Source organism: Garra rufa, chromosome 5 (genome assembly GCF_049309525.1).
Source record: "Garra rufa chromosome 5, GarRuf1.0, whole genome shotgun sequence".
Classification (NCBI taxonomy): Eukaryota; Metazoa; Chordata; class Actinopteri; order Cypriniformes; family Cyprinidae; genus Garra; species Garra rufa.
Window position 1 is genome coordinate 1,756,423 of NC_133365.1, and position 23,448 is coordinate 1,779,870.

The 23,448-nt window shown below is 35.1% G+C and overlaps 2 protein-coding genes across 3 annotated transcripts; both read right to left on the minus strand.

Annotated features, from left to right (window-relative positions):
- Nucleotides 1-7,431: 7,431 nt before the first annotated feature.
- On the minus strand, nt 7,432-11,870 carry upk3b (uroplakin 3b). Its single transcript, XM_073839344.1, has 6 exons — nt 11,713-11,870; nt 10,464-10,607; nt 10,070-10,301; nt 8,742-8,821; nt 8,502-8,631; nt 7,432-8,336 (listed from the first exon to the last, which is right to left on the minus strand). Exons 1-6 carry the CDS (start codon nt 11,774-11,776, stop codon nt 8,159-8,161), a joined length of 828 nt encoding a protein of 275 aa, XP_073695445.1. The 5' UTR covers nt 11,777-11,870; the 3' UTR covers nt 7,432-8,158.
- Nucleotides 11,871-15,217: 3,347 nt separating this feature from the next.
- Nucleotides 15,218-21,568, minus strand: prkrip1 (PRKR interacting protein 1). Of its 2 annotated transcripts, none has more exons than XM_073840504.1 (6): nt 21,413-21,568; nt 21,202-21,280; nt 20,291-20,391; nt 16,149-16,234; nt 16,001-16,065; nt 15,218-15,597 (listed from the first exon to the last, which is right to left on the minus strand). In XM_073840504.1, exons 1-6 carry the CDS (start codon nt 21,536-21,538, stop codon nt 15,503-15,505), a joined length of 552 nt encoding a protein of 183 aa, XP_073696605.1. In that variant the 5' UTR covers nt 21,539-21,568; the 3' UTR covers nt 15,218-15,502. The 2 variants fall into 2 exon arrangements, with proteins under 2 accessions (XP_073696605.1, XP_073696606.1); XM_073840505.1 differs by having other exon boundaries at nt 15,219-15,594.
- Nucleotides 21,569-23,448: the final 1,880 nt, after the last annotated feature.

The following is a 23,448-nucleotide window of genomic DNA, read 5'->3' on the forward strand; positions in this document are numbered from 1 at the left end:
ATTCTTTTCTAATGAATCTTTAACATCCATAGAACCTTTCCATCACACAAAAAGGTTATCGAGAAACAGGTTCTTGAGATTACTAAAATGTTTTTCACACCAAGAAAAAAAATGCTCTCCTTGTTCCAGCTCTTGTTCTGTCCAGGCTGGACTACTGCATTGCTTTCTTGACAGGTCTTCCAACCAGTTTGATCAAACCTTTACAACTAATCCAGAACGCCCCTGCAAGATTAGTTTTTAACAAGGTAAAAAGAGCGCATGTCACACATCTGTTCGTCAATTTACATTGGTTACCAATAGCTGCCTGCATAAAATTGAAGGCATTGATGTTTGCCCACAAAACAAGCATCCCTTTACCTAAATTCCCAGAAGCTTGTGTTCTGCAAGTGAACAACACATTATAGTGCCATCCCAAAGAGGCACAATATCAATTCCACTGACTTTCACCTTAACTGTTCCCTGCTGGTGGATTGACTTAATCTTCAAGAAATGGCTAAAGACACATCTCTTCCATCTACACTTGACCCTCTAACACTAACACTCTCTATTCTATTTCTATCTGATCTACTTATCTTCTTTTTATAAAAAAAACCTGACTTTCGAACATTATTGTTCTCTATTCTTTTTTTATTTTTTCGAATTGTTCTCTTTTTATTTATTATATATATATAAAAAAACTTGCTATGTTTACTGTGTTAGACTAACCGTGACTTGTGACAGCACTTACATATTATTGCTCTTTTGTTAGTTTTGATTGCCTTTTTGGATAAAAGCGTCTGCTAAATGACTAAAAGTAAATGTACAATTTAAGAACTGTTCACTAAATGTTTTTTTGGGGAACCAAAACTGCTTCCTTTATGGCATCACTGTGAAAACCCCTTTTTATCCCATTATTTTAAGAGTTTATTTAAGGGCAGGTGTCCACTTCTCTCTTATTTCTTTAAATATCCTGAAGTGGCTAATTTGTACAAATTTGTTTGACCATAGGGTTAGGGGTGGTTCTTCGTAAGCACTACGAATTAGTCACCTTGTAAAATATTAATGAATAGCTGTGCTTTTGTGCTTTTTTCCCTAAGATTTCAGACATACACTACCAGTCAAAATTTTTTGAACAGTAAGATTTTTAATGTTTTTTTTTTTTTTTTAAAGAAGTCTCTTCTGCTCACCAAGCCTGCATTTACTTGATCCAAGATACAGCCAAAACTGTAAAATTTAAATGAAATATTTTTACTATTTAAAATAACGGTTTTGTATTTAAATATGTTTTAAAATGTAATTTATTCCTGTGATTTTAAAGCTGAATTTTTAGCATCATTACTCCAGCCACATGATCCTTAAGAAATCATTCTAATATTATGATTTTCTGCTCAAAAAACATTTAATATTTGAGCAGCATTTATCTGAAATAGAAATCTTTTGTAACATTATAAATGTCTTTATCATCACTTTTGAATTTGAAGCATCCTTTCTAAATAAAAGTAATAATATCAATAATATCTTTCCCTCCCAAAAATAAAAAAAATTATACTGATTCCAAGGTTGTGAACAGTATAGTGTATAATGTTACAAAAGCTTTTTTATTTCGGATAAATGCTAATCTTTGAATCTTTCTATTCATCAAAAAATCCTGAAACAAAAAGGTACTTAGCTGTTTTAAATAATGATAATAATAATAATAATAATAATAATAATAATAATAATAAATGACAAAAGACTAGCTTTGATCACAGGAATAAATCACATTTTAATAATATAAAATCAAATAGAAAACAGTTATTTTAAATAGTAAACGATATTTCAAAATTATACTGCTTTTGCTGTACTTTGGATCAAATAAATGCCGGATTGGTAAGTAGAAGAGACTTCTTCAAAAACATTACAAATCTTACTGTTCAAAAACTTTTGACTGGTAGTGTATTCTTTAGTGTAAATCAGTATAGAAAATGTTGGGTTCAAAATGATGATTCAAAACATCAGAGAGCTGTAAGAGTAATATGACTCTATACTTCCATTTTCACAGAGAACATATGCCTCAACATGGGTTATTATGACTGATAAGCTCATGATCTGACCAAATCACTTCAGTCTGTCATCATACTGGAAAGAGACTCCACTTTACCCGAAATGACTCACATAAGAACAAAAATACTAGCAAAACTGAAAGAATTTTTTTTAACCTCACCAGTAGCTGTTTTTGAAGGCTGACAGCCTCACTGAATGCTTGCCATTGAATACGGTGAAAAACTGAATTTGATTATGGTCTTTGGTAGAAACCAGAGCATAGACTCTCACATAATGTCAACGCTGACATATTCTGATATGCACAAGTGCTGCAGAGAAAGATCAAGAAGTCTTTCTTTTTCATGGAAAAAGGAAGGTGATTCACTGTCTAATCACAGCGTAGTTTCTTTCCAGACAGAGATAAACAAACTGACCAACACTACAATATAATGAAAGGGAAGTTCCCACAATAGGAGTCTTGATTCAAAAACATTCTCAGACAAGGTAAAATGTCAATGTTGTATAGGCTCGGGTGACGTTTTTTCTTCAAATTATATGTTTCTACAAAATATAGGCGATCCAGAGGCCACATAATTCATGTATGTGAGTGTGGGCACAGCTGACTCATTGATCCAGGAATACAGATGCACCTTTAGAGCTGTGACCAGAGGAGGGGATCCGCTGTGTGGGCTTCTTGTGACTCACCAGTCTATCAAAGAGTTACCCGAGCGCAACCCTCTTTTTAGTTAGCCTAAGTGTGTGTGTGGATGTGAGTCGCCGTTTAGCAGAGGCTTTTCATCTTGAAAAATATCCCATGTTTTCGCAAATTATTAGTAACACTTTACAATAAGGTCCCATTATTTATTCTGCAATAACAACCGGCAGGGTACATTGTCCTGCTTATTACACAGCTACTTGAAACAAAACTAAATAACTAGACACAAAATATTGATTTGAGTTGAAATATAGAGGGTTTGCACTTGCATCACACTATTAATCAGCCATATTGGAGATACTCGGATGTAAACAACAGTTTGGGATTGTATGATTAATGTACTACTGAATACATTGTTCTGCTAATTTATGCTGTCTAAAAACCACTGAACAAAAAACATGTGAAAGCTGCTAAATCATATAGAGAAGGACTTAGTAAGCAGGAAAGGGTGCAATATTTTGACAAACCAAAGTTAATAGGTGAAAAAGATATGTAATGTATTAGCCTAAATTAACAGAAATTATAAGAACACACATGAATGTTATCAAGATTCTTGCCCTGGAAATCCTGCTTCAGTCTGATCAGTCACAAATGCCTTTTGTTTCTCAAACAGGTTTTGCACTCTTCTCCTTGATTTGTTATAACTTTTGGCAGTCCATGGTACTCCACATGTTCTTCCCAGTCTGACTGATTAGTACAGCCCAAAACATGTCAATAATTGATCATTTTCAGCAGCAATAATCAGCAAAATGTGCAAGTTTTGTTCGGTTCAGTGGCATTGTTTACATTCAGTGCCACTAATATGGCCAATTGATGAAGAGTTGTGAAAACACTCTATTTCAGGGGTCTCTAAACTCGGTCCTGGATGGCCGTGTCCTGAAGAGTTTAGCTCCAACTTGCCTCAGCGCACCTGCCTGGAAAGTTTTTAGTATGTCTAGTAAGACATTGATTAGCTGATCCAGGTGTGTTTAGTTAGGGTAAGAGCTAAACTCTGCAGAACACCGGCCCTCCAGGATCGAGTTTGGACAATCCAGCTCTATTTGAATGCAAAGCTTTCAAGAAGACAGCAGTTAGCAAGTTCAAGTGGGGCACTCCTTCCCAGGAGTGGCCAGCCAACCAAAATTACCCCAAGAGCGCATCGACGACAAAAGCGTCACAAAAGCATCAAAAAAAGACCCCACAACAACATCTAAAGAACTGCAGGCCTTTCTTGCCTCAGGTTAGTTTTCATGACTCCACCATAAGAAAGAGACTGGGCAAAAATGGCCTGCATGGCAGAGTTCCAAGACAAAAACAGCTGCTGAGCAAAAAGAACATAAAGGCTTGTCTCGGTTTTGCCAGAACACATCTTGATGATCCCCGAGACTTTTGGGAAAAGACTCTGTGTACTGACGAGACATAAGTTGAACTTTTTGGAAGGTGTGTGTCCCATTACATCTGGCGTAAAACTAACACAGCATTTCAGAAAAAGAACATCATACCAGCAGTAAAATATGGTGGTGGTAGTGTGATGGTCTGGGGCTGTTTTGCTGCTTCTGGACCTGGAAGACTTGCTGTGATAAATGGAACCATGAATTCTGCTGTCTACCAAAAAATCCTGAAGGACAATGTCTGGCCATCTGTTCGTGACCTCAAGCTGAAGCGAACTGCAGCAGGACAATGATCCAAAACACACCAGCAAATTCACCTCTCAATTAGGGCTGCAACTAACGACTATTTTAATAGTCGACTAGTCACCGACTATTGAAACGATTAGTCGACTAATCGGATAATTATTCAATTTTTCTCAAATTTAGCATGAGATTGCTTTAATTATGTGGAAAATTATAGTAAACACAAGAAAGAAGGGGGTACTTCAATGAAAAATGCATATTTTGCTGCTGATAGGCCAATTCATACTAAAAGTAAATAAAAATGCCCTGTCTAAAACCAATTAGGCACAGTGCTCGGTCAGTACAGACATAAATGCATAAATTAAGAAACTCTATAATTTTTTTAATGGACAGGCACATTTGTTTTATAAGAAAAAAATAAATTAAAATCAAGTAAACATTTTCTTCCTGTAAACCATCAGCAGCAATAAAACAGTAAACAAAAATGTATATCCAAAACAAAACGTATTGGCTTTTATTTAAATCTTACCGAGGCCAGCCAAACTCCGTTTCATTCAACTGTCCGACGTGCTTTCTCTTTAAATGTTCGTGCATCACAGAGGTGCTGCCGTGATGCGCAAGGACTGCTTTACAAACCATGCAGGTAATATTTTAATTCGCCGTAGCAGGCTAAAATGCTCCCAAACTTTACGCCTGTTTCATACATACTCAGTCTGCAGTGCGTCTACAGTCCGTGTGCGTTACGTATGCGGTGAAGAAGCAGCACAGACTCGTTTTGCTTTCACACAGAACGCGTTTGCAGTCCGTACATTGTGAACGTTCTAATCCGTTAACATGGGTGTGGAAAAAAAAACGCACTGCAGACGGAGTATGTGTGAAACGGGCGTGTTTTGGTACGCGCAGCTGCTGCGTTGGACGCCGCCATTTCTGTATGTTATCGCTCAGCATAGAAGCTGCGTATGTGCGACTCTCGGCAGTAAGATGCCTCACTCGGTTGTCTGGCGACAACATCGACAATGAAATTCATTGTCGACTATTTCTATTATCGATTTTTGTCGACAACGTCGACGAATCGTTGCAGCCCTACTCTCAATGGCTGAAGAAAAACAAAATGAAGACTTTGGAGTGGCCTAGTCAAAGTCCTGACCTGAATCCTATTGAGATGCTGTGGCATGACCTTAAAAAGGCGGTTTAGGCTCGAAAACCCTGCAGTGTGGCTGAATTACAACAATTCTGCCAAGATGAGTGGGCCAAAATTCCTGCACAGTGCTGTAACAGACTCAGTGCAAATTATCGCAAACGCTTGATTGCAGTTGTTGCTGCTAAGGGTGGCCCAACCAGTTATTAAGTTTAGGGGGCAAACACTTTTTCAGACAGGGCCATGTGGGTTTAGATTTTGTTTTCCCTTCATAATAAAAAAGCTCATTCAAAAACTAAATGTTGTGTTTACTTGGGTTAACTTTGATTAATATTTAAATTTGTTTGATGATCTGAAGCATTAAAGTGTGACAAACATGCAAAAAAATAAAAAATCAGGAAGGGGGCCAACACTTTTTCACACCACTGTATATTACAATCCATTACAATCGTTGCGTAATGGCAGCAGGTGCGTTTGTATGAAACGAGAGAGCAGGTCTGCGATACCAGGATGACATATGAGCAATATCACACAAGTAGACGTGAGATATGGCTGTATATAGGCACTGCTGTAATTCAGCCTTAGGTAATGACAGCGTGCCTATATAGCCTACAGTTATATCTCACGTCTACAAGTTTGATATTGCGTTTATGCAACAGTTCGACAGCATGAGTGTGTAAATACATAAACAAAATAACGTCTTTAAAAGCCCTCTTTTGTGTAAAACTACATCTTCTGTTTGACAGTTGAACAGCTGAGCCCAAAGCCTCTGTTACTAAGTCCAAAAAATTCTAATATGCTGATTTATTATTAGTGCTGGAAACAGTTGTGCTGCTTAATATTTTTTCGGAACCTGTAATACTTTTTTCAGGATTCTTTGATCAATAAAAGGTTAAAAAGAACAGCATTTATTTAAAATAGAAAGGTTTTCTAACAATATACAATATTGTTTAAAAGTTGGGGGTCAGTACATTTTTATTCTTTCTTTTTTTATATAAATTAATACTTTTATTCACCAAGGATGTGTTGAATAAATAAAAAGCGATAGCATAGATTTACATTGTTAGAAAAGATTTATACTTTGAATAAATGCTGTTTTTTTTTTTTTTTTACTTGTTATTTATCAAAGAATTCAGAAAAAAAGAATCACAGATTCCAAAAAACATATTTGGCAGCACAACTGTTTCCAACGTTAATTCTAATAATAAATCAGCATATTAGAATGATTTCTGAAGGATCATGTGACACTAAAGACTGGAGTAATGATGCCGAAAATTTAGCCTTAGCATCAGGAATAAATTATATTTTAAAAGAAGTGTATTTTAATTAAAGTATATTAAAATAGAAACCATTATTTTATATTGTAATAATATTTAGCAATATTACTGTTTATTTTTAAAGCAAATAAATGCAGCCTTGATGAGCATAAGAAACTTCTTTAAAAAACATTACTTTAAACATTAATATTTTTTACTTTTTTTTTTTTTAAAGTATTAAGTCTTACTGATCCCAGCGGACCATAAGCAGATTGTATGAAAACATACAAATGAGATCATACAAATTTTCCACCAGTTTATCAAAACCATAAAATTGCTATTAACTGTCATGAAAAATGTGTTGGTTATTTATATGATGCCTGGAAATATTGCTTGACTTTTTAAGGTTATGCAAAATTACATGGACAGTAAAAGAAGAAATGTCCAAAATAACCCAAATAATAAGCAAATTTTATATTCTAATACATAAGTGCACAAAGATAGATATTACAGCTCTTTTAAAAGCTTATTTAAACTTAAAAATCACAATTACCTTGTAAAGACAAATGCACCAAATGCACTGTAATGAGTTGTAAATGTTGGATGGGACAAGAGAAATATTGTTTATAAATAAACCTTTATTTCATTCAATACTGAGTAGTATCAACAAAAAAAGTAATTAAAATGAGTTACCCAATATTTGTGTGCGTGATGTATTCATCGACCATTGAAAAAAAAAAGACTGCCCAGTTGCAATATACGTACATTTATATCATTTTAACCTAAACTCATATTGATTTAAAACCAGGGTAGTTGCTTTGTAAACATATAGCACATATACAACTGTCAAGGATTAAAACAACTTTTAAAACCACTAACTAGAATAAAATGAAAACTAAGACTAAACATGAATTAAACATGAAAAAGAAAAGTTTTTTTTAATATACCTATTTACCTACCTTTTTTGCAATAACGTTTTAAGAATAACAACAGTAAAAGATACCCAGTATAATATGAATTAAAAGACACTATTCACCTGTGTTGGTGTTCATAAAGGGTTATCTAAGTCTATTTGACCCCTAACACAAGAAAGGTTTGAAAACATTGCACTAGTAAATACAGTATGACTGTCACTCTACCCCATATTTCCATAGTTACTAAACAGCGCCATCTAGTGAATTACCATGTCGTAGTCAATGTAGTGTAATTCTGTTTCATCTGTTGCTTTGATCACAAACAATACTGAGGTCACAAAAGTTTGATACACAGAAAACGGTTTTGATGGGTTTTGATACATGATGTGAGTGTTGTTGAGTTAGTTTCAAGTTCACTTCCTTTTCTCTATTTGCCTTGTATCATATTAAAAAGACAAAATACTGCATAGTAATTTGGTTTCTCCTAGAATATGCAGTGCAGTGATGGCATCTTTGGGAGCTCACAGCTTTCGTGTTCCAGCCTTGGGAAGAGTGTCGGATGTGGAGTAATTTTTCACGTCCGACTGGTAAGAAGGGTTGTCGTAGGGGTGCACGCGCTCCTTTAGGTTGTGGGTGTCATAGCGGGGGATACGGATTGAGTTCATGACGGAGATTTGCTTACCGTCTTTCTTGCAACAGCTGAATGCACAAGAGTAGTATGTTAGGAAAATGAGTTACACTTACATTCAATGCAATCATATATTAGGACCAGGAAAATATTATAGTTGGATAAAATGAACATGATAGGACAATTAGAAAATAGTATGATAATACATCATATATACACAAGTGTGATTTACTCACCACTTTAAGCATAAGGTGAGGAGGCCAAAAAGTAAAAGCAGAGCCAAAGCCACACAGAGGAGGGTAGTAATGACACACATGGCACCAGATCTTCCACTTAGGCCAGTGTTAATGGTGTTACAGTTTAACACTGTATGAATAGATTAGAAAGACACCTATTAACTCCATCAGCTATATTTGGATGACACCAATATTACTTAGCATGAATCATAAATCTAATGATTTGTTATGAATTCTTACGTTGGACAAGAGTAATGTTGTTGGACCAGTCTGATGAATTAACAAGAGTCCCATTAGCATTGATCAGAAGATACTTGAAACTGCAAGAGAAAAATAGTTCAAATTCATTAAAAGCAAACTCAAACAGCAAACTTCAGTCAATGTGCAATGATTTATAGGCTAACAATCTAGAGCAAGCACATCATTAGAAAATATCATCAGTGTTTGAAATGTCTTCTATTTTTGTGTAAATCTTGTAAATTAATAAATAAATACTGTCAATCTGCGCGTTTGAGTTGGGGATTTTTCTCTTTTTGCGGGTATTGTTATACCAGTAAGTGTTCAATTGTTTATATTGGTTCAAATCCACTGATAAATTCATGAATGAATACAGTTGCGGTTTGTTGTTAAAGTAAATGTCAATATTTTGTCCAAATCTAATTAACTTTGTGTTAATTTAGCTGTTGTATAAACGAAATTTTATATTTGCATTGTGTTGTGGACTTGAATACCATCACAGCCGTGCTAATATTCAGCGATGGCGTTCTTGTTTGCGTGATATTGCTCAAATAAACACGTGATGGATTTACATTAAAGGAATTTTAACACCTTCATTAACATTTTTTGGATTTCTAAAGAGGTGAGTCACTTTTATCGTTGCTCTGCCAAATATATTGGCCAAAATATGGTAGCTTAATTTCAATAAGAATTCAGACGTTCAGGAGTTTTGCTTGAGGGCAAAAAATCCCCACATAGATTTCGCTTGTCTTTTGCAAATAACAAAAAGTCATAAGTCCATTGATAATATGTCAACATTTACCACTGTTCATTTAAGTTTTGTGGTCAAAATCCAGTCATTTAAATATGAATATCGTGTGAGGGTGAAAGATTTCGGCATTCGCGCTGACCAACGAAAAAAACTCTAAACTAATAGACCCAGCTATAACTTTTGCTGAAATTCAGCAATGGAACCGGTAAAAGCTGTTTTTATGAGAACATGATATCAAAATAAGAGTTTTGTTGGCTTTTGTAACCTTAGAAAGGCAAAACAAATGTCCTGGGTTTTTAGAAATGCAGATTTGATTCAATAACGTTGACATTGCAGTATAGGCTACCCTGCTGAAAAAAAAAACAGCTAATACCAGCCTAGGCTGGTTGGCTTGTCTTAGCTGGTTTAAGCTGGAAGTGGCTGGTTTTAGCTGGTCTCCCAGGCTGGACAAAACCCCTCTAAAACCAGCCTGCCTTCCAGCTATGACCAGCTAAAACCAGACTGGTTGACCAGCTAAAACCAGCCAACCAGCCTAGGCTGGTTTTAGCTGTTTTTTTCACCAGACATTGAAATCTCCTACCAAACATCGGCTCCAGCAGGTAATGCTCCATTACAGTGGGAGACATGGCAGGACCCTTCAGCCCCGACTACGAAGTAATGATCAGTGGTGGACTGATTACAGGGGAAATGTGACAGAGGTCCAATTTTTGTCAGAAAGAAGTTTCTTGATGATGGGTGGAATGCTGTTGGGTATGGTGACAAGCCGAGGCAGTTGGGAGTTGAGCCCGCTAGAGCATCAAAGGTACCGGTTGCTGAAGGTGAAAGAGAATTGATCATGTAAACAGAGAACTTAGCATTAGTTCTGAAGTTCTAAAACACACCTTTTACTAATAGGTTTTTAGCCTCTTATGGTTATTCATCTGATCAGAAATACAGTTAAACAGTAATATTGTGAATTGTAAAAGGCATTTTACCTGAGCACAACCCAGACACCAGCCATACGTCACAGCCAGAGCACTGCTGATCAAATACACAATACGGCTGCTGCAATATCACCGTATTGGTGGTAACACTGGCTAGGTAAGGATTGGTTGTGAGCTGGGGCCGGAAAAAGAAACCTGTAGACAGACAAAAAGATTTTAAAGAGCCTTGACCTCATTGTTTAAACTTGGTTTAAGTCTGTCACAGAATAATAGCAGGTTGAGTCTGATTCACATGCACCTGTCCAAGAGAAAAAAAGGATTGTGTAACACCTACCAACCCCAAATGCTGTAACAGCAGTGGTACAGTATGGATAGAAAACTGGGCATGGAACAGAACATACAGACTCAGTCTTGCCCTCTAGTCTCGATATAGATTTTTTCAACTTGTATAAACATGATGAACAAATGGCTTAATTGTCGTTTTATTTAGACCTGAACGTGTTTATCTGCTAGTAGGTCATTTAAAAAACAAATGTGCCACTTGTGTGATGAGTGTAACATCCTGACGTACTACTGCTATAATTAACTTAATGACTTACAATGTAACCTAGTTAAATCATTCAATAGATCTGAATCAATTTAGTTTCATAGTTGACAAAATAACGGCTGAATTGTAAAACAAATGATATGAATATTTGTGATTCTAAATGGTACACTCTTAAAAATGAAGCTGCTTCACGATGCCATAGAAGAACTTTTTTGTCTGAACATCTTAAGAACCTTTGTGCTTCACAGAAGGTATTCAAATGATAAAAATGTAAGCAAGAAATGGTTCTTTGACTGAATGGTTCTTTTGTGGAACCAAAAATGGTTCTTCTATGGCATCGCTTGAAGAATCTTTTAAAGCACCTTTATTGTTAAGAGTGTATTTTGTTATACCAGAATTTTGATAGATTTAATGTTTTAAAATTGACATTATATAAAAGCCGTAGTCAGCTTGCCAGGGTGTTTTTGCATTTTTGCTGAACTCAGATATATTTAGCTTGTTAATCTGTAATCATCTTTGTCCGACATCCAACATGATGAAAATTGTATGCGATATTTGTGTGCACTTTACTCTGTCTTTAATGAGCTATTACCTAAGAAAGCCTCTCTCCATTTAAACTAAGGAAAAGGCAAACAACATAATTAAAGAATAAATGAAGTGCATTTGCGATATAATGCAGAAAGCAGGTCTCTATAGTAACCACTGTATAAAAAGAACAAACAAACATGGTAATTAAAGCTAAAATGCACTTACCTTCTCCAGTCCACATCCAGATAGACAGCATTGACATCAAACGGATCACTGTTTTTGTGTTCATCTTGTAACGCGGATGCTGATAGTTTCTTATTAACAGTCTCAGGAGTAGAATCAACCTTGACTGGTGGCTGTGCTCAATAATATGCCTGGTAGCGTCAAATCTACTCCTATAAAAAGAAGCTGAAGGGAGGGGAAAAGAGTTTTTCGTGAGGGTGTGTGAATCCCAGGTAGAAACTGGGAGGTGCTTAGGGCAAAAAAAAAGTGCTTTGAAAATCTAAAGACTGACTCTTGCTATATTGTAAGCTGTGAAAAATGCTTGAATCATGGTAAAACTCTTTCTGCTTTACTCATATAGCACAAACACGTTTTCATTGCGGATGCCACAACATCATGAAGCCCAAAATCGTATAGAAACGAAAGCAAAGCCTGTTTGCATGACTAATGTTAAAGTCAACAAACCCTTCACATAGTGCTAACATAATTCCCACCGAACAGGCACATGATGTGAGTTGACATGACATCCTAAAGCAAAGGTGTGGAGTTTATTCATACAATATATCAATAATATTCGATTCCTAGTGTCTTAAGGGGAAAAACCTTACATGGCAATTAAAACTGGAATATCCATCAAAACATTTTGATTTTAATTTCCGCTATTTTATTGGCATTCCAGGCTGTATTTTCTGCAGCTCCGCCAATTGTCGGAAGTGTTTTTAATCAAATAATTATAAGTGTGTTTGTTGGTAAAACCAGCTTAACCAGACCTCTTTAGACATAAAGCAAATTAACTGTGTTTATAGGTAGAAGTCACTGACATTTTCTCTATAACATTATCTCTGTGTGTAAATGTAAAAATCAGAATTCATATTATTTGCAAAGACTGGTCGGGCGAGTTGGAATAATGACGTAGTAGTAAAACAATAAAATCCAGACTCCTATTGTGGTGAATCAGACCATGAACTTAAGCCATTAACAATATTTGCCAAGTGGTAATTCAGGGTGGAGAGAAAAATGCTGTGCATTTTTTTTCTTCTTTTCCTTTCACATGTGCTTTAAAGGAATGTGGTACACATGACAACAGGATCCATTAGTGACTAATGAACAATTACTCCACTGGCATTCTCCGTAATTAAATTTCTAAATCCAGAGATTATTGTGCATTTAAGTGATTTTTGCCAATTAGAGATAATTTCCATCAAAATCCTCAAATGAACCATTGTGTATTTTTTTTATATTATTATTATTGCCATTGTAAATGGTCCTGTGTGTACTATAGATATTTTTTGATCTATTATGCGTCTACATTAATATGACGCCAGAAAAATGGTGTGCATAATAATTAAAAAGAGCACCATTTTAGTTTCAGGTTTAGTTCCACAATGAACTAACCCGATGTCACCCAAGATATTCATGTCTTTCTTTCTTAAGTCAAAAAGAAATCAAGGTTTTTTTTTTTTGTTTTTGTTTTTTTTACATATAGTGGACTTCAATAGTGGCCAATGGGTTGAAGGTCCAAATTGCACAGTTTCATGCAGCTTCAAAGAGCTCTACACGATACCAGCCAAGAAATAAGAATGTTATCTAGTAAAAAATCAGTCATTTTTTAAGAAAAATAGAAATTTATATACATTTTAACCACAAATCACAAGTGTGAGGTAGGCAGAAGTACTGACCCAGTGTTTACAAGGTGAACATGCAAAGAAAGTCAAACGCCCTTTACGAAAGGTAAAACATCGATGTTGGACGATTTTAAAGTTGGAGTTTTTCGCCCTACTCTACCTTTTTTTTAACCAAAGTACACAGGCCAAAAAAACTAACCACGTGTGACCTTTCCAACATGATCAAGCATCGCACTATAGAGCTAGTACAAGGTGAGCATTTGTAGCTGGAAAATATAGAAATGTTCATTTATTTTTTTTAAATGACAGATTATGCCGCTAGATAAGACCCTTATTCCTTGACTAGGATCGTGTAGAGACCTTTGTAGCTCCATTGAAACTACAATTTGGACCTTCAACCCGTTGGCTCCCACTGAAGTCCATTATATGCGACTGAAGAAAGAAAGCCATGAACATCTTGGATGACATAGGAATAAGTAAAATATCAGGAATTATTTGTGTAAAATGTCAAAATTAAGCTCATGATTGAATTGGCCATTGGCCGATATTTGCTCTTGTTTTAAGCAACTTAATTTTGTTACATTTCACATTTGCATATCTAGTAATGAATTCTGAAGATATTTGAGTTGCAAGACAAAAATACAATAAAGATATAATTTTTTTTCTGCAATGCGTGTAACATTTAATACACTTTCCTCTGGTTTCACAGACAAGACTTTAAGGCTAGTCCCAGACTAAAATGCATGTTTGAGCTGTCTCAACTGAAAATATCTTGCTCCGACATATCTTATAATATATAGGGATGCACCGAAACACTCTTGGCCGAAGCCGAAAAAAAATGATACACTAGGCAGAAGGCTGATTACCAAACATGGTTTTTCGTGTTTCCCCCCATGTATTTTGCCATTTTTTTCACCATTGCATATATTAAATAGCCAATACTTGCTTTTTACAGTTTTATCTTGCTTTTCAAAAAAAAAAAAAACTAAAAAAATTTAAATTAATAATTTTTTACATTCTACAATACATTATAGCCTACCAACAAAGCTCAATTTAACTATTAATAAGTTAGTAAAATAGTATTCTTTGGCCATTTTTAAGACCCCCTTCTTGAATCAGGCATGTGTTTTTAATGTAGCCTACAAATAAATGCAGCCTTGCATTTTATTTTAAAGAACAACAGTAAAATTACAAGACTAACATTTATGAATGTTAATTTTTATTTTGGCGGAAATCTCAGACCTCAGTACTACTTTTTGCTGACAGCAACAGATTTATGAATGATTCTCATGCACACCTATAACATTTTTATAAAAAATGCTTAAATATCTTAATTTAACTAAGGCCTAGTCCTGGCTTAAGCTAAGCCCTGTCTTTGAAACCGGGCCATAATGATTTTATGAATATAAAACACTTCTCAGTTCTCTTATTTTCTTATTTAAGACTTTTTTTTAGGCCTTCAATTGTGAAAGGGTGAATTGAGACTTTTTTTAATACTTGCAGAAATCAAAATAATAAAATTAGGGCTGTCAAATGATTAATCACGATTAATCACATCCGAAATAAAAGTTTAGGTTTACACACTAAATGTGTGTTTACTGTGTATATTTAATATGTATATATAAATGCACACACATACATGTATAGATTTAAAAAAAATATTTATATGAATGAATAGTTATACTTCTATTTAATTTAGACTATATATAGAATTATAAATATTTTCTATATAAATCTAAAAAAAATTCTTGAATATACATGTATGTGGGTGTATTTATATATACATAATAAATAAACACAGAAAACACACATTTAGTATGTAAACATGAACTTTTATTTTGGATGTGATTAATCATGATTAATCATTTGACAGCCCTAAATAAAATACATACATAAAATACACACAAATGTTCCATGAAACACTGAAATGACAAAGCATTTCCTTTGTTGTTTATTAAAAAAAAACACATTTACAACATAATAAAAGCCGATGCTAGTCACATTGTTTTATCACCTTTTAACACTCAAGTTGAAAAATATCTAGCTTTTCGAATGTCCAACTCAACAGCTGACTTAAGCATTTCAAACTGATTTCAAGTAAATTTCAGTACATGTTGGTGTTTCTGTGGAAGGTAGTTTATGCCGGATACCTCCATCGTTTCATCCGGTCACCTCTTCCCCATAATAAAGCTAGGCACTTCTGCATCATCTTCTTGCTCTTCTGCTTCAGAAGCCGAGGACGATGACTTCTCCTCTGAGCCTGCTGACACAACAAACAAACTATTACTCACTGCTTCGATGAATGCTGAAATTCAAGATGTGCAGTTGCTATGATAATGATGATGATGACGGCCTGTGCTGCCATCCTTAAATAGCAGTTTTAAAAATAGTACTCATTATAAACATTAACCCCATATGGATGCTTTTAATGTTTGACTTTACAACATTGAATAACAAAGGATTTACATAGACACATCAGAGAAAATGTATACGAATCAGTCAGGTCAATTGACAACAATTAAATATAAATTGAAGCATTATAAAATATTTGTTTACATAGTGTCCAAACACTCACGTTTAGTAGATGTTTTCCTGCTGGTGTTTACTGTGATTCGATATTGTAATACCACTGAATATGAGTTTATAAGAATTTCATTATCTCTTACCTTCTTCTTTCTGGCTGTCCATCTTTGCTTTCTTGGCCATCAGCTTCTTTTGTTTCAACTTTTCCCTAAATTGAGATTCAGAGACACACAAGATAAACTAATGATTCGAAAGTATTTGAAAACAAACACAAGACGGCATATTGCAAACCTCTTCTTTCGGCGTTTGGCCGTTCTTTCCTCAGCAGCCTTTTGGTTTTCTTTCACCTTGTCTATATATTCTTCATCCAGCTTTTGCTGCAAGAATAAAACAAATTATTTGTGAACCAATACTAGCTGCACTCCATCTCGACCTGTGATTGAATTTTATTTTGAAAAACAGACACAATCACCAGTTCAAAACCCGAAACATACATGTAAACAGTGTTGGCAAAAATGATCCTTAATCATTATTTTTAACATTTAACAATGTATATTTCTCTCTCTCTCTCTCTCTCTCTTAATCTTTAAACTATATATTTTAATAAATAAAAACTTATTCAGCATGCACTACATTTATCAGAAGTGAAGACATTTAGTTAGTAAGACATTCATAATGTTACAAGAGGTTTCTATTTCAAATAAGTGTTCTTTGAAACTTTTTAAATGTATTAAAGAGTACAGAGAACCTCATCACCGTTTCCACTAAATATTAATGGGTAAAAAAATAAGTTATTAAATAAGTTGAAAAATAGAAAAAATGTTGGAAATATCAATGTTTTTAACAGTGATGATGATAAATGATAACAATAATGTTTTTGAGCACCAAATCAGTATATTAGAATGATTTCTGAAAAATCATGTGACACTGAAGACTTTACAAAACTTTAAAACAAATTAAGAAAATAAAAAAATTGTTATTTATATTGCAATTTTTCACAATATGCGACCCTGAACTACAAAACCAGTCTTAAGTAGCATGGGCATAGTTGTAGCAAGAGCCAAAAATACAATGTATGGGTCAAAATTATATATTTTTCTTTTATGCCAAAAATCATTAGGATATCAAGTAAAGATCATGTTCCATACAGATATATATATATAGATATATATATTATATAATTTATTAAAACTTAATATTTGATTAGTAATATGCACCGCTAAGAACTTCTTCTGGACAACTTTAAAGGCGATTTTCTCAATATTTTGATTCTTATGCACCCTCAGATTCCAGATTTTCAAATAGTTGTATCTCAGGCCAAATAATGTCCTATCACAACAAGCCATACACTAATGGAAAGCTTTCAGATTATGTATAAATCTCAATTTTGAAAAATTGACACTTATGACTGGTTTTGTGGTCCAGGGTCACATATCACTGTATCTACTGTGTTAATCAAAGAAATGAAGCCTTGTTGAACATAAGTGACTTTTTTCAAAGTCGTACAACCCCAAACTTTTGAACAGTAGTGTAAATTTGAATTAAATTGAACTTGAATGATTCTGACTTTCTGACACTATATGTGACCCTGGACCACAAAACAACCAGTCTTAAGGTTAAATTTTACAAAACTGAGATATATACATCATATGAAAGCTCAATAAATAAGCTTTCTATTGATGTATGGTTTGTTATGATAGGACAATATTTGTTCGAGATGCATCTATTTGAAAATCTGGAATCTGAGGGTGCAAAAAAATCAAAATACTGAGAAAATCACCTTTAAAGTTGTCCAAATTAGGTTCTTAATGCATATTACTAATCAAAAATTACATTTTGATATATTTATAGTAGGAATTTTACAAAGAATCATCTTGGAACATGATCTTTACTTAATTTCCTAATGATTTTTGGCATAAAAGAAAAATCTAAAATTTTGACCCATGCAATGTATTTTTGGCTATTGCTACAAATATACCCCAGCGACTTAAGACTGGTTTTGTGGTCCAGGGTCACATATTACAAGGGAGAGGAACTTGGTGTGACAAATGTATAGGAGTTGGTTTTTGATTTGACCCAAGCATATTTCCAAAGCAAACACAATAGTTGGGAACAATGCATCACATACCAGAATATTACTTGACACACTCAACTTAGCTTAATTCACATGATTTATCACATCAACATTAAAGTGTCTGTCCTGCGCACCTGTGAGCTGAAGAGCAGAGCAGATCCACCTCTGCCGACACCACACCCACATTCTGTTATTTAAGCCGCTACAAATAACGGGTGGAACCGCATTCCACTGAAGCACTTGGATTTATTTTTCCGGCAATAATCTAAAGTTTAAAAGAAATCTAAGGGAGGATTGGAGGGAAAAAAGTTCTCACCAATAAGCATTGCATCTACAGTAAAATATAGGGATGCACCGATCCGTATCGGCCGATCACTTGCGCGTTTTGTCAGTAAAGGCGGTTCGGTAATCAGCGGTAAATGCCATCAGGTGCGTGATTTCACGTTGAGCCGTATATACTACACACAGCCGTTGTTTACCGACGAGCTGCGCAAATCAATGTTCATTATCAGTGTGAATGTGCGCAGCTCGTCAGTGAACAACGGCTGTGTGTAGTATATACGGCTCAACGTGAAATCACGCACCTGATGGCATTTACCGCTGATTACAGAACCGGCTTTACTGACAAAACGCGCAAGTGATCGGCCGATACGGATCGGTGCATCCCTAGTAAAATACCTATCATTTACACATACACTGCCATTCAAATGAGATCAATTTTTAATTTTTAAAGAAGCCACTTATGATCATCAAATTTCGATTTATTTGGTTAAAAATACAGAAAAAAACACAATATGAAAATATACTGTAATTTAAAATGTAATCTATTTCTGTGATGCAAAGCTGAAATTTCATCAGCCATTTCTCCAGTCACACAATCCTTTAGAAATCATTCTAATATGCTGATTTTTTTTTTTAATCAGTGCTGAAAACAGTTGTGCTGCTTAATACTTTTTTCAGGATCACTATTTATCACATCCTTGCTGAATAAAAGTATGAATTTCTTTCAAACAAAGAATGAATAAATACATTTACTGACCACAAACTTTTAAATGGTAGTTTATATTGTAAAAGGAGTTTTTTCCAGAACAAAAATGTACAGATAATGTACTCACCCCCTTCAAGATGTCCATGTCTTTCTTTCTTCAGTCATAAAGAAAACTTTTTGAGGATTTTTCTCCATATAGTGGACTTCTATGGTGCCCTGAGTTTGAACTTCCAAAATGCAGTTTAAATGCGGCTTCAAATAATCCCAGATGCGGTTGTAAATAATCCCAGCTGAGGAAGAAGGGTCTTATCTAGTGAAACTTAAGTTTTTCGGGTTTTTTTTACTACAATTTATATACTTTTTAACCTCAAATGCTCGTCTTGTCCTGTCTAAACTTTGTTGGTTTCCGGTTCAAGACAGTTTGGGTATGACGAAAAACTCCTGACTTATTTTCTTTCTCAACTTCAAAAATCATTTCAAAATCATTCTAAATTTCCGCAGAAGTACCGACCCAGTGTTTGCAAAGTGAACATGCAAAGAAGATCAAACACCCATAATAAAAAATATAAAGCACAGACAGAGAAAAACAAGATAAGTGTTTGAGGTTAAAAAGTATTGTTAAAAGTAAATTGTAATAAAAAAATAATAATAATAATAGCCTGTCGTTTCACTAGATAAGACCCTTCTTCCTTGGCTGGGATCATTTACAACCGCATTTGGGATAGTTAAAGCCGCATCTAAACTGCATTTTAGAAGTTCAAACTTGGGGCACCATAGAAGTCCACTAAATGGAGAAAAATCCTAAAATGTTTTTTCTTTTTACGACTGAAGAAAGACAGACATGAACACCTTAGACGACAAGAGGGTGAGCACATTATTTGTAATTTTTTGTTCTGGAAGTGAACTAATCCTCATTTCTGATTTCTGTTTTAAATAAATGCTGTTCTTTTTAAAGTTTCATTCATCAAAGAATCCTGATTCTTTTCAACAGTGATAATAAATCAGCATATTAGAATGATTTCTAAAGGATCATGTCACACTGAAGACTTAAAATTCAGCTTTGCATCACAGGAATAAATTCTATTTTAAACTATATTAAAATAGATAACCACTACTTTAAAATGCAATATTATTTCACAATATTACTTTTTTGTGTTTTTAATCAAATAAACGCAGTCTTGATGAGCAGAAAATAAAAAAAAACATTAAATATCTTACTGATCCTAAACTTTTGAATGGCAGTGTATACTGTTCTGTAACAATGGCCTTTTATTTTAACCTTTTCTTAGTGTCATTTGAACTAATAACGTCTACACATGATAAAGCAGCTCCTATTTGATAATCACAAGCTTCAGGCAAAAGTAAGCATACTTTATCAGACAGTCGTTCCAGGAAGTCTTGTCTCTGATACTCCCGCCGACGCAGATGTCTATACACATGGAATTCACCGCTGCCTGCTCCAGCACTGGAACCTGAGGAAATTAGATAAATATATAGAACTCAAATGAATTCTGACAAGATTATTTGTGCAGGCAGAAATCCTGAGTGTTTTAGAATCAATTACAGCACAGTGTGTGAAGTACTAGACAAAATATAAATATGAAAACATGATAGTATTACTACACAAAACAATAAAAAAAAATCAGGTCTCTGCTAAAGCTGCTTCATATCTCACTTTTTATTGTGTTTTGTTTAACTAAGCATGCTTGCCAGTTAAAAAACATGGACACAGCTCTGTTTGATGGCCATGTTTTTTGTTTTGTTTGATATACACATGGTTTAAAAATAATTCTTTGGAATACCAGTTGACATTCTGACCTTTTAACTCCTTAAATTTGTGACCATGGACCACGAATCCAGTCACTAATGTCAGTTGTTTTAAATTGCGATTTATACATCATATGGACCTATACAATGTATTTTTTGGCTATTGCTACAAATATACTTGTGCTACTTAAGACCAAGGTCCAGGGTCACATTTATATATCAGCTAAAAAGTGAATGATGTTACCACACGTCTGATTATTTATTATTTTATTTAGTATATATTTATGGCCAATCACTGTACAGGTGTCCTGCTAAAATCTGCAGTTACCTCATTTGAAAACATCTTTAGAACAGCAAACTCAAAATGAATTTCAGTTCTTTTTTTATATAAATATATTGCTTCTTCAAAAGTACTAGAAGAATGGTAACGTTAAATGGAACTCTTAAGGCAACGGAGTCGTTTTAGAGGAATTGCACGATTGTTTCTAGATTTGAGATGGTAAACAAACACAAACCCATCACATCCCGCACAAACTCTGGCGGAGCGCGTGGATTCCACTCCTTCGGTTTCTCTGGTATGGACGCAAGTTTGTCCTTTAAAGTGAAAATATATACGTTAACTCAGCACTGTTTATGTTAGATGCTTCTGCAACAGCTGAGTAGCATCATTAGCATGAGTTACTACTTCAAATAAACCCGCTTGCTTGAGGTAAAGCGTAAACTCACGGGGTTTCGCATCAATCTCTCCAACTTTAAGCGCTGCTCCTCTGCTGGAGTTTTGGCGATGATTAAAGGCTGCGACTCTTTTTTAGGCGCTTTCCCTGATCGCGCATCTTTCTTTTCCGCCGCCATGTTTCTTCCAGAGTCTTCTTCGAGCCTGGTTTTGAGTTCTTCTTCTGTTTATTAATAGCAGTGCACAGATCTGGGTGCGCGTGCTGCCACCTACTGGAATGACGTGGATCTACATCGTTTTGAGTATATGAAAATATACCATGTGACGTTTGCATAATACGTCAAACAATCTGAATGACAGGAAACAACGTTATGATTTTGTCTTATGTTGTATATTCGTTCATTGTAGTGCAGCTATGTATGTATGTCTTTATTTCAATACTTGTTTTTTTTTTTCAATTGGACTTCAATTACAGAATAGCTCCCACAACACTGCAGAAACCATTTGACTAAACCAAACATATAGATCAGATAATACTAGACCAAATATAACCAAAAATGCTATTACCATGATACTTTTTTTATTATAGGATGATCAGATGTCCTAAACAATCCAAGTTTTTGGTGTTTTGTCACTGTCTGTAGCTGTCCCTGGAAATGTCTGGAAAATATATTGCAAAAAAGCCTGACCAACAAAGCCTTCTGCTGCTGTTTACCAGAGTAATCGTGTAGTGATTAATTTCACCAACAAAGGGCGCTGCGAGCTAAACTAATTACTTGGTCGTGAGCCGATGATAGACCAGACCGACTTCTCTTGCACTCAAATGCATTGTTGAGATGAGAGGTGATTCATATAGTGTCATTACTAATAACCCAGACATTGATGCTTTGACTCTGAGACAAAGTACCGGCAACATGTGTGATGTAGCGGTAGGTGAGAAAAAGTGAAGGTACACTAGATTAAAATATACATGCTGAAAAAACAGCTAAAACCAGTCTAGGCCAGCATGGTCAGGCTGGTTTTAGTTGGTGGTTTCCCAGTCTGATCAGGGCCCCCCTCTAAAACCAGCCTGCTGACCAGCTAAAAACAGGCTGGTTGACCAGCTAAAACCAGCCAACCAGCCTAGGCAATCTATCTCATCATATTGACCATTGTGACGGCTCAGGCCATAGCAGGTAGTTGGAAAGAGTCATGCAAGGTAAGAAACAGAAGAATATGTTCAGAAATACAATGGTTTTGCACTTTAAAACAAGTTAATACTGTTTTTTTAATATACAAAACATTCAGATTCATGTGATCTGTCTTACCATATTCACCACTGTGATGACACAAACCATGCCAAAGAAATAAACTGAAGAACACATTCAGAAATAAACAGATTTTCAGAATAAACAAATGATGTTGCACTTTTACACAAGTTAATACAGGTTTTTGATGTCACATGATATTTCCTACAATTTTTGCCATGTGACGACTCAAACCTTGGCATGCAGCTGGAAAGAGTTATGCAAAGAAAGAAACAGAAGAACATGTTCAGAAACCCTGCTGAAGAAAACAGCTAAAACCAGCCTAGGCTGGTTGGCTGGTTTTTAGCTGGTCATAGCTGGTCAGCAGGCTGGTTATAGAGGGGTTTTGGCCACTTTCCCAACCTGGCCAGGCTGGGAGACCAGCTTAAACCAGCTACTTCCAGCTAGGTTGGTTTTAGCTGTTTTTTTTTTCAGCAGGGAATACAGTCATTTTGCACTTTAAAACAAGTTTCTGGATGTATTTATATACAAAACCTTTAAACTGGACTTACCTTTTACTGCTGTCAGGTGATTTTCTTCACAACGTCATTGTGGCATCCCTGGTGAAAAAAACAGCTAAAACCGGCCTAGGCTGGTTGGCTGGTTTTAGCTGGTCAACCAGCCTAGTTTTAGCTGGTCATAGCTGGTCAGCAGGCTGGTTTAAGAGGGTTTTGGCTACTTTCCCAGCCTGGCTAGCCTGGTCTAAAACCAGCTACTTCCAGCCTAAACCAGCTAAGACCAACCAACCAGCCTAGGCTGGTTTTAGCAGGGGTTTTTTTTTAGCAGGGATGTAGCTGGAAAGA